The sequence below is a fragment of the Ammospiza caudacuta genome, chromosome 1 (assembly GCF_027887145.1).
Source record: "Ammospiza caudacuta isolate bAmmCau1 chromosome 1, bAmmCau1.pri, whole genome shotgun sequence".
Taxonomy (NCBI): Eukaryota; Metazoa; Chordata; class Aves; order Passeriformes; family Passerellidae; genus Ammospiza; species Ammospiza caudacuta.
The window spans coordinates 88,915,358-88,931,610 of record NC_080593.1 but is presented as its reverse complement, the minus strand read 5'-3'; the positions used below and the strand labels follow the sequence as shown (position 1 = coordinate 88,931,610).

Below are 16,253 nucleotides of genomic sequence, written 5' to 3'. Positions count from 1 at the left end.
ACTGTCAGCAACTGTGAATGTCTTGGGTGGTAGCAGTTCATTATCAAGAAAAGCACTAAACAAATAACTGGTTTTGAGTTCTGGCTGCAGGTGTATTGTAATACAAAAATTAATAGCACTCATATCTGTTTGATCATATTGACTACTTATAATACATACTAAACACTCACAGCATTTGTGCGTATAATTTCTGCTGCCTGACAGCTCCAGTGGATAACTAACACCAAATAAAGCATTTTAAGGCTTAAGCTTTTTGTTACTCACATGCATGTATATATTTTACAGGGGCTGAGCTTCCTGGTCAGATGATATCCATTGCTGCTTCAACAATTGCCATGGCAATTTCAATGACAGAAGATGAGTCCAATAATGAACATTCCTCCCAACCCTCAGGTGACTGAATACTCTGTAAGAAACATTTGAATTTGCTCTAAAGGCATGAAAATGGATGGAATTCAGATAAAATTTCAAAATAGTCCATAACCTCTTCATTCTGTCCAAAATAGTCCAAATTGTAAATCAGGTCTATCTGTTTTTAAAAAATGTCAAGAAGATGCTAGTATAAAAGCTGTCTAGCAAAGGATAGTTTATGTGGCAGTTAAAGACCCTGACTAGAAGGATTTATTACTGTTTTGTGAATTTTTTTTAGACTGAAGGTGTGATTTTTTTCCTGTTCTTCAGTTAATTCTTTTAATTTTTCTAGCCTTTGATTTGTTGCCAGTTACATGTTGCATAGCTGGATTTCTGGACCAAGTACAGACAGACTGGAGGAATTTTTGTGTACATTGCAGTGAGGAAAAAAACCCACTACTTTAAATATGGCATGCTCAAAGTCCTTCCTGTAGTGAGCTTACTTGACATTGCAGCTTGAGTCACATGATACTTTCACTTTGTGTAAGGCAATTGGCTTAAAAGAGTTCAGACAAGGTGTTTAGATATCCATCAATGATTTTGAACTTACCCAAAAAAAGATGGTAAAGTCTTTGATGAAATGTGATACTAGAAAATTAAGCTATTACTGAGATCTCTGGAAATTGAAAAGTTTCATCCATTTCCTGCAAACCAAACCAAACAGATCATTCAACGTTACAGAATGTGAACTTCCAAAACTTAATTTTTAAATCTAAAAATGGCAGCTTTAGACAACTTACTCTTATCTTTTTTTCTACATTTTACATTACTATATCATCAATATAAACATAGAAGCCTATGGAATTATGTCGTGAAATTTGAGATCAGAACATTATGGTGACAGCTCTCCTGTAATTCTGTGTCCAGTCTTTAATTTTGGAAATGAAATTTTTTTTAAGCTGGGAGAATAAGGGAGAATAATTCAAAATTCTGTGACAGCAAGAAATTGATGTGACAGAGAACATACTGTGTAATGAAAAGAACAGATCTTAATAAGCCAGCCTGGAAAATTTGTTCTTTTTTTTTTGTTGCTGTTCCGAGAAGTACCATTCATTCTGATTTTGCTAGAATTTTTTCCTGAGTGTTGTGCTAGCTGTTTAGACTGTCGTGCTCTCATTAGTTGGAAGATAGAAAGGTGTTTTTCAGGGTTCATCTCACAAAATAGGAAGCACACTAAATGGGATTTTACAGAAACTGAAGTTACTCAAAATCACTGTACTGACAGTTCTGTTTTTCTATTTGTGTTGACAAAGCACTCACACACCTTGGTTTGCAGAGCATATCTTGCCAGCAGAAGGTGACTTTTTTCATTTGCAATTTTGGTTCTTTTCTGGACAGATCAGCTTTGTGAACTGGTTTATGAGAGTCATCTAAATGGCAGTTCTGATGCAGGCCTGTGTTTGTCATGTGGAGAATACTGGGTCATTGGGAGTGACAGTTTAGTTTTGCTAAAAGTGCTAGAGAACTGCATTCTGAAAAAGTTCTTGCCTTGGGATACCCTAGAACTTTTTGCTACTTCTTTCTTTTTCTCTTTCTTTTTTTTCCTTTTTTACTCCCTCATCTCTTGCCCCTCTGTTTTGTGTTCTGTGTACAGTCTGCTTACAGGGAAACTGTAAGAAGTAAGACGGTAAATTGTTACTGCTTTTAACATTACTGTTGCTGTTATTTAATTAAATCATTCTTCATTGCAAAAATATGTCAATCAAATTTTTCATTACAAAAAGAAGGAATGTTCTCTTTTATTTCCCAAAGGCTGACTCTCCAAAGGAGTTTTTGGGCAAAAAATATTGAATAACTTTCATCTTAGGCATAGACTTCAGCTAATTATTCTGGTTTTGCTTTTGGTGCTTCCTTTTGTTTGATAAATATTTGGGTTTCTGTGTGTTGTATTATTGCTTCTTATGTTGATTATATTAGCTTTGGAGCAGAACAGTAAGAAGTGTTGAATAAATTGAAGGGGAAATTCTTTATTGTGGGTATACTGCTTTCAAATTTGTGTTTCTTTAGTGCATCCATTTGTTTCTCTTAGTACTCTTCTGCTGTATTGCATATGGACTGAGAAGTACAGGGGACTCATACACCCTTTTTCATATGACAAAAATACTTTGTCTTTTTAAGAAAATTTCTGTTTACAGGTAACTTTTTCTCTCCCCTTGCAAAAAGTTGTTTGTAGTTGTATAGTAGGGCTGGCCATCATCTCCTGGAGCTACACAGTGATTTGCCAAGAACCTCCCCACCTGAAGCTTCTGCTGTGCTTGGCTGCTTGCAGAATTCCTTCTTTCAGGTTGCATGCCATAGTTCCTTCATGAATATTCTGGAGTTCCACCAAATACATAACCAGCAACTATCTGATGTTTCTGTCATCATCTCAGTGTCAATCCCAACTGGGTGAATCAATGGATTTGCACTGTTGTTTTGGTGTGGTGGGGATGTGTTCATAAGCTGTAAAAGTAGTTCCACTTACCTAGAATACCAGCCCAGGTTTCTGCAAGAAAAGAGAAGTGTTCATCTGCTGTGTGAGGATGCAGTTTGTTACTTAATCTTACTGTATGACAAATGAGTGTTGCCTTTTTGAACATTTTAGCTGTCATGCTTTAGGCTAGGAATGGTTTTGGTGACACACTGCAGCCAAAAACTGTGTGTGGAACACAAGCAGTTTGATTCTGTGCATGTAGTATGCTGTAGTACAGTTTTTATGCAGTTTTTCTTCATGGGAGAAGATGTGTCTGTGGCACAAGTCCAGTGAAAGAGTTGTGCTCATTGTTTACCAGCTGTGTGGTAGGTACCAGCATATTAAATTGTCTTTTATGCTTCAGCACAGAGTAACTTTTCAGGTTTTTCTGTGTGTGCATTCCTGCACTATGGCTGCAGACTTTCCTCAAGTGGTGATATGTGGGAAATGTGTGCATTTGGACAACAGCACAGAGCCTCAGTAAAAGCTGCTGCTGCTGTTCTCATGAAGAGATTTTACATAGTGTGGCTGAAGATGGATTTGGTGTCATCCAGCAACTGAAGGATCAAATAAATAAATAAATAGGCATGTTCTGCATCCAAAAATTTTAATTTGAACACAATATTTTTGCATGAAAAGACTATTGTTTATGTATAGGGTCTTTAACACATCAGTTTATATTTTTAAATTTAATTTCTTGTTAGCTAACTTATGAGTGAGAGACTGACAAAATTTGTTATCCACTAACTTGTGCTTGATGTTACTAATGTTTGTTACACAGAGCAAGGAATTTAGGATGATGGTGTGAGTGCTCCTATGTTTGTGTTGCGAGTGATCTGGAAAAGTAGTGAGACAGTTGTAAGATACAAGATTTCTCTTCAATGCATACTCTATATTTTTTGTTCTGTTTGAATGAGTATTGATTCCTAAGATTCCTTTTTGAGTACTTGAAGTAAAGGGAAGTGAAAGATTTATTTTAAGGCTTCAGATTTTTTTCTAGAAGTTAATTTTATTTTGTGTTTTTCATGGTCTTATGGTTCTTTGATAAAACATATTTGGCTTGTAATTTACTTGCAGGGACAGGAGCCCTCTTAGAGGCTGTAGCAACTTCTCATCTCTCCTCCTCTCAGCACTGTTTGGCATGGTGATGCAGGATGTGGGAGTGTCTCAGTCTTTTAGAGAAATTAAAAGAAAAAAACCAACCCCAAACCAACAAAAACACACCTTCTGCTGCTGTCCCTTCCTTCACCTCCACCTTCCAAAAAAAAAAAAAAAGGAAATAATTTGGGAATAGGGAACATATTCTGTTTTGTGGTGAATATTAATGTGATAATTTCCATTTCTTTGTTTGCATGTGTTTGTTTTAGGATCAACAGCAGAAAGTGATCAGCCTCCACCTCCACGAGCTTCATCATCTTTCGGCACCTCCTCTTCATCATCTTCTGGGAACAGACAAAGAACTGAGATTGGATCTTTTCTTAGAAAAAAGAAAACTAGTGATATTTACTTTGTTACTCTTGTGTGGGCCATTGTCATTGTTCAGATCTGGCTAAATTTTTGGATTGTGCAGCTGTTGCCAGTGCCATTTGCAGGTAATAATCCAATTACTAGAAATGTTTGGCATCATGTTAAATAAAACAGGGGGAAAGGCTTGTAGGCTTGTATGAGTTTTATTTAAAAGCTTTTTCATGACTTGTTAAGACAAGATGAACTGTAGCTTCAAAAAGGAGGATTGATGTGCCCTGGCTTTTACCTTGTAGTGGACAACTCTGTTAAATTGCTTTGTCTATTGACTGTTGTAGTTGCCTTAAATAATTTAGGGCCATACCTTACATAGTAAGAATACTTCTTACTATGTAGACCAGTTACTTCTTCCTCCTGATGTCAGTTCTTTCATAGTTTTGCACCTATAAATGAAGAATAGTTTAGCTGTTATTCAGTAGTGAAGTAGAGCTCATGTTAGCTTTTAATTTCTGTAAAAAATGGGTTGCTAGGTACTGTGGACAAGTGACAAGATAAATGTAGTTCCAATTTTAGGTCTGAGGTTAATTAGCTTTGTTGCTTCACATCTATATGCATCTGTTCTCCTATATATCAGGTAAGAATTGGAGTAGTTACAGTAGCTATCAAAAGATATTATTTTAAAACTGGATGCCACTTTTTCCTCTACTCTTTTGGGGGAATGAAAAGGGAAAATGGGAACTCTGGGAGTATGTGTGAGCTGCTATGAATTGGAAGGCATTTCTTCCCATCCCCTTACTGTAAACAAAGTGAGTTTTTTACAGCAAGGGGATTTAAACTTCAGTTAAAATGCTGGTTTTTAGCATTTTAAAATGCATTTATCACTTGAATGTACCTATTTTATTTTTTACTAAGTGTGGTGGGTTGGCCCCAGCTAGTGGCCAAATACCCTCCAAATCAGTCTTTCTTCCAGTGTTTTAATGTGGGCTTATTTGTGAGCTGCATTCCCTTTAGGGAGGTATGGACTTAGGATTTTCCTTATCCCTAGGCCGCAGTCCCTTCAAGAGGTGTAGCTGCTCCAGCATGGATCCTCTCTAGCTCAGGGTCCCTCTGAGTGGTGTTTCTGCTCCTCTGCAGAGCCCTTCTGCTTCCCTGGCCTTTTCATTACCTCTCCTCATCCCTCTGTTCCTTTTTCCTCTCTAGTCACTTTTTCTGTGTTCCTTCCTCTTGTCCCTGCCCAGGGTTTCTGCCCTTCCTTAGATACATTTGCATTGAAGCACCACACCCGTGCCTGATGGGCTCAGCTTTGCCCAGGGATGGAGCTGTTGTGGAGCCACCTGGAGCTGTGTCTGGGACAAGGCAACCCCTGGTCTCTTCCCATGGTGGCCACCCCAGAGGCTACCCTGCTACCAAAGCCTGACATCTGTGCACAGAACACAAAGCTCTGTAAACCATCTGGAACTTGTGACTTGGAGTCACACTTAGAGATTGGAAGGGCTGTGAACTCCAAGGCAAGGAGAAGGGAACAGCTGCACCTTTGGCTGTGGCACTGGAGCAGCAGCTCAAGGGTAATGTGATGGCAAGACATATAAATAGCTGAATGCAGGGTAAAGCAGAGAGGGGTTTGACCTTTGTTTCATTCCAGTATAGCTGCTACAGAAAGAACTTCCCAGTTTTGGTGTCTGGGTGTCATGGGAGATGGCAATCATGACTGAAAAAGCAATTAGAAAATAAATTTTAGACTTACTAGAAGCAGAGCTTTGTGAACCAGAACTAGCTCAGGTAGTTCAGTGAAAAGTCAAGGAGTAACTTAACCACTGTTCAGAATCCCCTACATGTGAGGAAAAGGGGGAGCAGCAGTTCTGCAGCTAGACAGAAGTGAATGGTTTAAGCTTGAGCCACACAAGTCTGGATTAAAGTCCACATCTAAATGAGACAGATGAACACTGCTCCTGACAGTCATTAGGTCTAAAATAACTACCCAAACAATAAACTAATCCAAAAGAGAAATTGCTTTTGGGAATATTTGTGACTTGTTGCCTTAGCAGTGACACTGGGCCATGACGTGCTTTCTCGTGGCATAGAACTGAATCATCAGAAAGATATTACACATGGGCAGTATAATGATGAACAGAGCCAAACTTAGAACAGTGGATTACATTAAAGGTCAGAAGGTGAGTGATGATAGTCTGCATGGCTGAAAGAGAGGGAATTGTAAAAATACTAGGAAAATAGGAAGGCTAATAAAGCAAGTTTCCTTGCAATGATTTAAGTTTAAAGAGACTAACAATAACTTGAGGCGCTTCTGAAACCTTAAAGAGGATGGTTCTAGTACGTAAAAGCCCCCCAAAACCTCCCCAAAACCTTAAATAGGTGTCAATTTCACTAGAGTTCCTTATATTGGTAAAGAGGACTCATACAGAGTAGCATTTAGATTATTAGAAACATCTTGGTGCCATTAACATTTTTCCTTGAATACATTTATACTTCAGTTGGAATGAAATGGTCTTTTAAAATTGCTTAGTGTAGAGGGTGGGAAAATGATACCATAATTATACCATAAAATGAAAAGGTGAAAGAATTGCTATGAATTGAAAAGCTAAGCAAAGAAACACATTGTGGAACACTTGCAGCATTTTACTGAGTGATTTGAGCCTGGAAATCCTGATATTATCCTTTTTTAAGATCTTTCATTTACTTCCTTGCTTGTTCTGTTGTATCTTTTTTTTTTTTTAAATTGTTGTCAGGTAATTTTCTGCTTCCTGCAGATGTTTGGAACTTGTTATTATGCAGACGTTTTCTTCTTTTGCTCAGTGCTTTCTAATAACAGCTAGAAATAACAGTTTCTTTATCTTTTCCTCTCTTGTCTCTTTTTAACTTAATATGATTACAGCTGTTTGATTGACTGTAGCACCTCCTTTGCAATGAGTAACAATACTTTTTTTTAGATGATACTGTGTAAACACTTAAACTTAAGTAAAAGTGGAAGATTAGAATGCCATTTGAGGATCTTGTTCACTTTGTAAAATGCAAGCCTGCCTGGCTTTGCTGAGCAGCAGTTTGTGTTGTGGCCATGAGCTGCATTTCATCATACAAAATTTCAGCCTTTAAGTTCAGTGCTGGCACTCGCACTGTGTTTTCTCCTTTTTTGTATCTTTGCCACTCATTTTATTAGAGAAATTATTGGATTATTCTGTTTCTTCAAGAGAATAAATCCCATATTTGCCACACGGTGGTGCCAGAGGGTAAGTGAACTAAATGTCAGCAAATCTGCCCTGACTCTCCAAAACAAGAACATAAACTATTACACAGGTGGCTTCCAGAGAATAAGCTCTTGTGGAATTTGGATAAATGCCCTGTAGGCAGTAAAGGTCAACCTTTTTGGCTATGTATGCCATTTTACACTTCTCCAAGTAGAAAAATGATGTAAATTTTTGATGATGAAGTGATGTACTGCCAACTGTTGTGGAGCTCATGTATGGCAGTAAGTAATGAATCTGGTTTGGAGAATAGTCACAATAATTAAAAGAAAAAGATTTATTAAAAAAGTAAAGTTACAGGTAGTGATAGAAACTTCAGTACCCTGTGTTGCCCAGATAAAATGCTAATCACAAATAGCTTTCTTTAAGGTTTAAAAGCAAAATCTTACCAGTAATATTTCAAAAGAAGATTTAAATGGATGCTTCTTTACTGTGAAATTTTGCATGATATGGTGTCAGTTCTCGAAGGAAAGATACACTTTAACAACTTAGAAGGCCTAAAGCTTAAGAATTTAGGTTGAAGATTTTCTATTATGTGTAAAGTGCTGTTAAGTTGAGATTGTGGTACTTTTTGTGGAGCCATTTGGCATGGTGTGTGTGTGTGGATATGGAAGAACTCCACTGTACTGGAATAATGGAGTGGCACCTTCTTATCCCAGGCCTTGATCAAGTCTGAGCTGCATTTTTGGGTAGTGTGCTGTCACTTTTCTTGTGCTGTCATCTAAGTTCCATGTGGATAAGCACAGCTACAAAGATAGTGAGGAGATTAGTACTAAAAACACTGGCAAATTCCACAAGTTTTTAGTGGGAAATAAAACTCAGGAGTCTTTTCCTTTCTTTTTCATCAGTCTTCCAGAATAGAATAAATAAGTAGTCTTGTGGTGTTCCTCTGAAATCTCTGATAGTAAATTTCCTTCTTGTGGTTACAGTTTGGGCACTTAAAAAATTCGTGGTTCATTTTGGAGTTTTGAACTTCATGGCAAAGCACTGCAAAAGTTGGTGGCAACTGGTTGAAAATTTTGTGAAGGAACGTCAGGAAGCTCTTGCTCCACGGCCCATCAGAGGACTTGGAAGTGTTATGCTAAAGCTTGACAGTAAGGTATTTCTACTTACTTCCTTAAGCCATTTCAAAGTTTGTTTTATTCTCTGTTTCACCATATTTTGAGATGCTTTAATTCTAAAATAAATGTCTGTCACTAATTGATATGTCTTTCATGTAAAACTGTATCTGTTTTATGGTGTATTTTAAATTATGTCTCTTCTATCACTATTCACACTTAAGTGCACCGTTAAATTTGTTAAATGGTTGCATGCAGACCTTTACAGAAGTCACTTTTAAAATGTTGAATCACCTTTATAAGGTTCCTTATCTGAGTAAGGCAAAGTTCTCTTAATCTTACCTGTTTACAAAGATTTTGAATTTAAACCTAATGAGCTTTAGTCTGAAGGATAAGATGTTCCTACTTCTAATGTGAAAATTTAATTAAAAAGCAGACCATTGTGTTTGGGTAGTAGGGTCCAAGTTAGTTCAGACATATTTGTCTGTACTGTGTGGAAGCAAAGTTGTTGCACACAGTACTATGGTGGTACAGAAATGAGTCTTCCCTCTGTAAAGGAAGAAATATGTGGGATAAAGTATTTGAGAATTGCCACAGAATAAGGCTTCTGTGTTCCCCTTCCTTCTTCCCCATGCAAAATATGCCAACATTTGCATTGCAAATTGCATAGTTGGAAAGCTGCAGGAAATTTATAAAGTTTCTCTCATTAAGAAATTTAATTTTCACGTAAACGGATAGATGGATTATTTTGTTTGTAATAGCTGTGGCACTGTATAAGAATGTGCTTTCTGTAAATGTGTCATTGAAGTATTCTCTGCTCTGGAAAAAGCCTTTATCTTAGGACTTCTATAACTGAAGAGCTGAACCCTGTAAGTACATTTGTCAGAGCATCTGTACCTTGGCAGATTGGTCTTGCAATTTATAGCTCTAAATTCCTATAGGAGAGGGAGGAGCTTAAGCCTGGATGTAATGGGTGAATGGATGAAAAAAGGTCAACAAAAACATTAAAATGGCTGTAGGAAAAAAGTAATGATTTCACAGGGTTAATTGAGGAAGAATTTGAAAAAGGAAAGGTCTTTCAAAATATCCCTATAAAGAACAATAAAGTGGTTTTCCAAAGGTAGTGAAAATTACTAATGTGGGGATAAAAGCTTACATTATACAAAGCTTTTAATAAAAAGATTTTGTTCTGTAAGTAAGAAGCCACTCTAGACACAATGTTGAATGTATTGTTGTTTCATGAGTTGTCAGGTTTGGTATCCTTGTATTGTATAACTGTATGATACAGTATCCTTCCTAATTCCAGCAAGTCTTTTCTCCTTAAAGAAGGTAGGGCTTTAATGTGCAGCAGAACCTCTCGCTCTTCAGCTTAAATGTACTTAAGGTCAGTTTATTTACATGTTGTTTTTGTCTAAGCAGGAGAACAGTGTTGACCAACTCATTTCCCCATCTCCCTTCACCCCTCCATTTTTTAGATGAGAGCTGTATTCCTCCTGAATGTGTGCTCTGTGTATTAAAGCAGTTTAAGCTTTCCCAGACATTACTAGAAGGGCACTTGATAATCTGCATGATTTTGTTGTCCTCATTTGTGCCTATTTCAATTCTGTTTCAGCCAGCATTTATCATGGGTGGCTGGGATTATATGTAGTCTTCCAATGCTTATCACACTAATACGTCCATATCTTTTTAATTTCTACTGGCTGTGCTCATTCTGTGTATTGTAGGATGATGAATGCATGGTATCTCAGAATTTGGGAAGCAATGCCACAGGCATTGCAGTTACATTTTTTGTAGGGACAGGGAAACAAGAGAAGTGAAAATTACATCCTTGCAAGATTTTTTAAGTTGTATTACCAAATGTTTTGCTTCAGTAGGCACTGTTGAAGAGAAAGTAAAAAATATGTGAACACAAAATAGAAATTTAAAGAGTAAATTGTTACAGTTTACCTTTTATTGGGGGTGTGTGAGAAACCAAGACTGAGGGATCATTCCTTTGGAATTAGATGTTTTTAAATTATTAAATTTTTAATATTTTGTTTCTAGCTTATTTACATGGGAGCTTAATCTGCTTAGGATTTTTGTTTGGTTTGGTTTTTTGTTGGTATGCAAAGTTAGTTGGAAACTCTATCTTAGCATCAGGATGTTTTCAGGATCTTAGCTAAGTACAGCCAGCCATTGATGAGGTCTTTTTCATGCAAACACTTAGTGGTAGTACTTGGGCTGGCAAACATGGTGTGTCCAAATAGGATATAATTCCAGATTTGAGTGAAATGTAGTGAGAATAATGAACGTATCTTAGAGTGGCATGTCTTTTTCCCAAACAAATTTTAGGAGGCTATTGTAGATAGTCTGAAAAATGGCCCATTGTGAGAAATGGGTGAGTACTGCTCATGCATGCAAATCTGAGCTTTACTGATTCTATCTGTTTTTTAAACAAAACCATCAAGAAAAGAGCTGCTTCTCTTTGATAATTCTCATTTACCCCTGGTTCTCCTGGAAGTGCAGAGAAATTTGAAATGAAGAGAAACTCTGATGAGAAAGAAAAGGGCATTGCATTTTATTGTTTTTGTAAGCAGTAGGTCAGTCTCTGTATAAATGTGTGTTTAAGAATGGGCTATGAAATTAGGATGTGGATACTGTATCCTGTTCTTACTGTATACTGTTCCTGGCTGTGCATTTGCCTCACGGAGTCAGCAGACAGCAGTGCAGATGTGAGAGACTTCCTGGAGGAGAGAGTAGGGAGGTTTCCCTTGTCAGCCACTGAACCATCCTAAACTCAACAGATGGGGTAACATGGTTGTTCTTATCAACAATAGAGAATTAATAATCTTCTTTACTCATTTTTTTTAAATTTTATTTTAAAGAGGACTGTTGCCTTACAAAATGACTGCAGTTTGGTTATAGAATTTGTGAGGGAGTTTAGCAGCATTGGCAGTGGCTCAGCTGCATGCACTGGACTTTTACTCCTTGGCATGCACTAATATTTTACATACATGTTCTCTGATGTACTTGAGTGAATCATGTAGTTGTCATATGCTTTTTCTAGCTATAGTGCACTAGAGTTTTATATGTGGATTATTTAGATTCTTTGCATTTTGGATAAAGTCAGCTTCTATTTCTTCTGGTACCAAGTTCATTACATAGTTTAACCAAGCACAGAAAACAAGCATAATCTCTGCCAATAGTTATATTGTTATAAAAAATACTTTCATACACATGGAAGAACTTAGATGAGTAGTTTTCCATTGAAATACTGGAAAAGTGGCTATAGACTTATTAGTTTTGGATGACTTGAAAATTAGAATTAAGCTGTAGCCTATTTTCAAATGTAGGTTGATTACATTTGTAGAACTACTTAAGCATCAGTATTGGTAAGCTGATAGACAAGTAGAGCCTTCCAGATATTGTCTTAAATGTTGATTAAAAATATTTTTATTTTGGACATCTAATGTTATTTCCTAGTTACTGTATTTATCATCCAATTCCCAGAGGCTGAAATTACAGAAAAATACCAAAAATTTCCTTTCACGTTCAGCTAAAATCTTAGGGCTCTTTTGTTGTATTTTGTATGGAATTGCAAAGTGGAGCAATACAGCCATGAGATCTGTGCTTTTTCCAAAAAAAACCTTCAGGTACAGACAGTAGGTTTTAAAGTGAAGAAATAAAGTTAAAAGTATGTTGTTTAATCAGAAAACAACTTTCCCTTTTTTCAGGGGATAAATTGCTCCATAGGTGAGGAGGTAAAGTAGAAACAAATTCTACAGTGTCAGTTTGAGGCTTTTGATGCCTTGTAATTGATTTCTCTGACTGTGACTCTTTCCAAAAGTAGCAAAAGCTAGTAAACATGGGTGCTTTATGACATATTTCATTTTCATATTTCCTAATGCTCATGATTCTTTGTAAATCTGCTTCTAACCTAATTAACATTATGAGATTTTTATAAATATGAAATATTCATGCCTTTTGTTTCCATTGGGAGCTAATGTAATTTCTGGCAACTGGTGAACATGTTAGATTTACTGAGAATTCAATGTCTTGTTTTCAGGGAGAAACAAACTTCACTTACATGATCTTAATCTCTAACAGAGGTGAATAACAACATTAAAGCTCTTCTCTGTTCTGATTATGCTACTAATGATTAGTAATGGTTAGAATTAGGAGTATAATCCTACATAAACTAGGTCCTGAAATGGATATACTTTAGCATGTGGATGAGCATCAGTAATGAAAAATAACTTCAGTGCAAAAGGAGAAATTGACTGTTGAGAAGAGCAAGGAGAATTACATGAAATCTGTACATTTATATGATCTACAATTGGCTGTTGTATGTATATCAGACTTAATTATGTGTTTGATGTTGTGCCATTGAATGTGAGTGCTTTAATATGAATGTTGTACCAAAAAAACATATGAAATCTGTCCAAGAGTAATTGACATAATAAGAGTGTTTTGAAATGCGTAAAATGGGAATATTTGAATGCTGCAATGGGAGTATTGATGTCATAAACAAGTTCTTCATGTCAAGTTTTGGTCTTTTGCTAAAATGTCCTTCTCAGAGTACAAGTCCTCCTCTGAAGTGATGGTAGCTGTCAGTATAATTAAACTGGAATTGTCCAGATTATGCTGATAGCTCTGTTAATGCCATTAAAGTTGTTCATATTTGTTATATCCCTCTTTGTTTCAGAAGTGCATGTTAGTAGTAAAACCCAGGTTCTTGCATTAGAATTTGTTATGATCTTTTCTTCCTATTGCAATTTACCTTTGTGTCTAGAACAATTTCATTTTCATTCTGTGGATGACTTTGCCTGCCTCTCATTGCTTTTTTTCCCTATTACTGCATTTTTCAATAATTTTCCACTGTGTTGTGTTTTTTTCCCTTTTCTTCCATCTCCGCCTGCCACTGACAAGCTGTGGCACTGGCTTAATAAGAAGGTAAATAAACAGAAAAATTATGATTCCAGCTAATGGATTTTGTGGTTTTGGGGAGTTTGATTTTTTTATAATTTTTTTTATTTTGCAGCATGAACCCTCCTTAACATGCCTTGCTTCATATAGATTTCTCTCTGAAATGCCTCTTTTCCAGCTCTTGGTATAAGCTACTGAAGGTCATATAATTCTGTCTGATCTCTTCTACTCCAGTGAATGCACATAGTTAAATGTTTAGCACAGCAGAGTATTGCATTAGCATTTCAAGGGGTAGAGTGATTTAGGGGCACTTTTATTTAAGAATAGTTTATGCCTGCCTGGTCCCCACTTGTACCCCTAATGAAACCAGTAGTCTCCCAGTCTGGAGAGCTGTTCTCTGCTCAGGGAAAGCATCAGTTAACCAAATTACTAGGGGGGTGGTGGGGCTGTGAAGCACAGTTGTAGTTCTGTAGGTGATTGCAAATAGTGCATGGGCTGGTTTCACTGAGTGCTGTCAGTCTTTTACTTTTGCAGTGCCAAACTTGCCTGTGTACGCAGGCACAGTACCTCGTGTACCAGGAGTCAATGCATACAAAATGAGACTTTGCATGGCCTCAGAACTGCTGAATCTTAACAAGTCTGAAGGAAAGAAAAAGGCTAGTTTAAAAAAAAAAAATAGGTAGTTGGTATAGGTAAAATAATTTTTTTCCTATTGTGTGGCTTTTAAAACTGTGTGATATGTTTTCATGACTGACTTATAATTGTCCATGAAGAGGGGCATTTTTAATGTTCTCTTGCCCTTGACTGTATTTCTCCTGTTTTAAAATGACATTTTTATTTCTCAACTATGAAATGTTTATCTTATGTGAGTGACTTGTGGTTAGTAAATATGTGCAACCATAGCCTGTCATAATTTTTTTTTAAATTAGATACTGGTTTGTTAGCAGAGTTCAGGTAAAGAGCTGAATTTGGTGACCCACAAGAGAAAGAGTAGTCTCAACTGCTTTTTCTGTCATTTGTCATTTTGTTGAAAATTCATGAGTAGAGGTGAGGTTTTTTCCTTAATACTGGTAGGTTGCAAAACCAATTTAACTGTAATAGCTTTAAATGCTAAAATGTCTGGATTTTATTTTTAGTTTAGAAATTCGCATTATTTGGCAGAACCCTGTGGATATAATTTCTTAACAGAGCATGGTTTTTTAGTTCCTTGGAGTTATCTTTGAAAACTGTTGGTTTACTTTACAGTTTCATAAGTAGAAATCCTGAAATCCTGATAGTATTACATACAGCATTGACTTCTGTGCATGAACATACAGTAATAATATTATAATCAAGGTTTTTAAAAAAGTGAAAAAATGTGCAACCAGTGGGTTAATTTTGTTGTGTGTAGTGTTTTGGTGATTTTTAAAAAAAAATTTGAAAAAATGTCACTCTCTACTAGAGGCATAAAAAAAGAGGGGATTTGTGCTACAGAACACTGGCTGCAGTTAAAAGGTGATTCCTTTTTTGCCTGTCTTTGAAGGGACGTACTTCAGAGACCACAGACATAAACTTCTGATAATCCAACAGGAAATTTAAAGTCATATGGATATGGTAGAGTTTGAAATGATAGTTGATTATGACTACTAGTGTAAAACCTTGGCTTTTTGATTCCTGTTTGTGGTATATATAGCCCAAAATATAGAATAGATTCAGTCAGTCTGGCATAATTGGTTCTTAATAACATTGTCCATGTCAGGAGTCTTTAGAAGGAACTGCTAAGTTCTTCTGCTGCTTCTGCAGAAATACTGGTATAGGTAGACTTGAGACCTCACACAGACTGTTCCCTACATTTTCTAGCTTAACTACTCAGCTGAGTCATTTCACCCTAACCTTGGGATGTGTTCTGGTTACAGACTTCCCCTTATTCTCTGCAGACTATATTAATGAGATGGTATCTTCAAATATTAACTAAGAAAAGGGAAACGAGAAGTCTAAGGATTGTCTTGGGAAAAAGTCCTCATAAATAGTGGAGCTGTTTACAGAAAAAATAAAAGTCCATGTTGGTAATTTTTTTTATATAGATTTAATCAAATATGAAGTAGATGCCTAGATGTGCTTTACTGTTTGGGTAATCTAGTAAATTAAACATACTAGAAAAACTACTACCCCAAAGGCTATGCAGTATGAAACCTGAAAATAATAATTCATAGATGATGTATCATACTGCAAAATGTGGAGAGCCTGTCTAGATAGTAGGATTTCTGATTTTTAAGTATGGACTGCAGTTCTGTTACAGCTTAGTGTAATATGGTTTTGTGTCATCATCCAAAAGTTGAAAGAGGGAGTACTTGCAAATTATTGAGGAGCTTTCTAATAGAATGTAACTCAATCATAAAAAACCCTTTTACAGTGAGCTAAATGAAAATAAAAACCTTGATAACCTTTCAGTTCAAAACTGTAACAATTAAAGAAAAAAACTATCACAAGTCAGTAATATTTCAGTTTGGTTTTACAAGTTGACCTTCTGTAGCTTAGGAGCCTGGCTTTCCTTTACCTTTGCATAATCTCAGATGCTGTGGCAGCCTCAGCTTTCTGCTTTTGACTAACCTTTGGATTAGAAGCTTGGAACCGAATATAAAATTTCATGACCTCTGGCTAATGAGTGTGTTTAGTCAGTACATGTTTGTCTCTGTGTGCATGCCCATGGTTTACAGGAAAGGTGTA

At 36.4% G+C, this 16,253-nt stretch overlaps 1 protein-coding gene across 1 annotated transcript in view; it reads left to right on the top strand.

The window, feature by feature from the left end:
* TMEM245 (transmembrane protein 245) overlaps nt 1–16,253 on the top strand; it is a 75,915-nt gene that overhangs the window by 12,380 nt on the left and 47,282 nt on the right. Inside the window, exons 4-7 of the mRNA XM_058819542.1 lie at nt 286–393; nt 4,231–4,455; nt 8,514–8,683; nt 13,551–13,574. Coding sequence (XP_058675525.1) covers nt 286–393; nt 4,231–4,455; nt 8,514–8,683; nt 13,551–13,574 — 527 coding nt within the window. The remainder of the gene's footprint in view (nt 1–285; nt 394–4,230; nt 4,456–8,513; nt 8,684–13,550; nt 13,575–16,253) is intronic.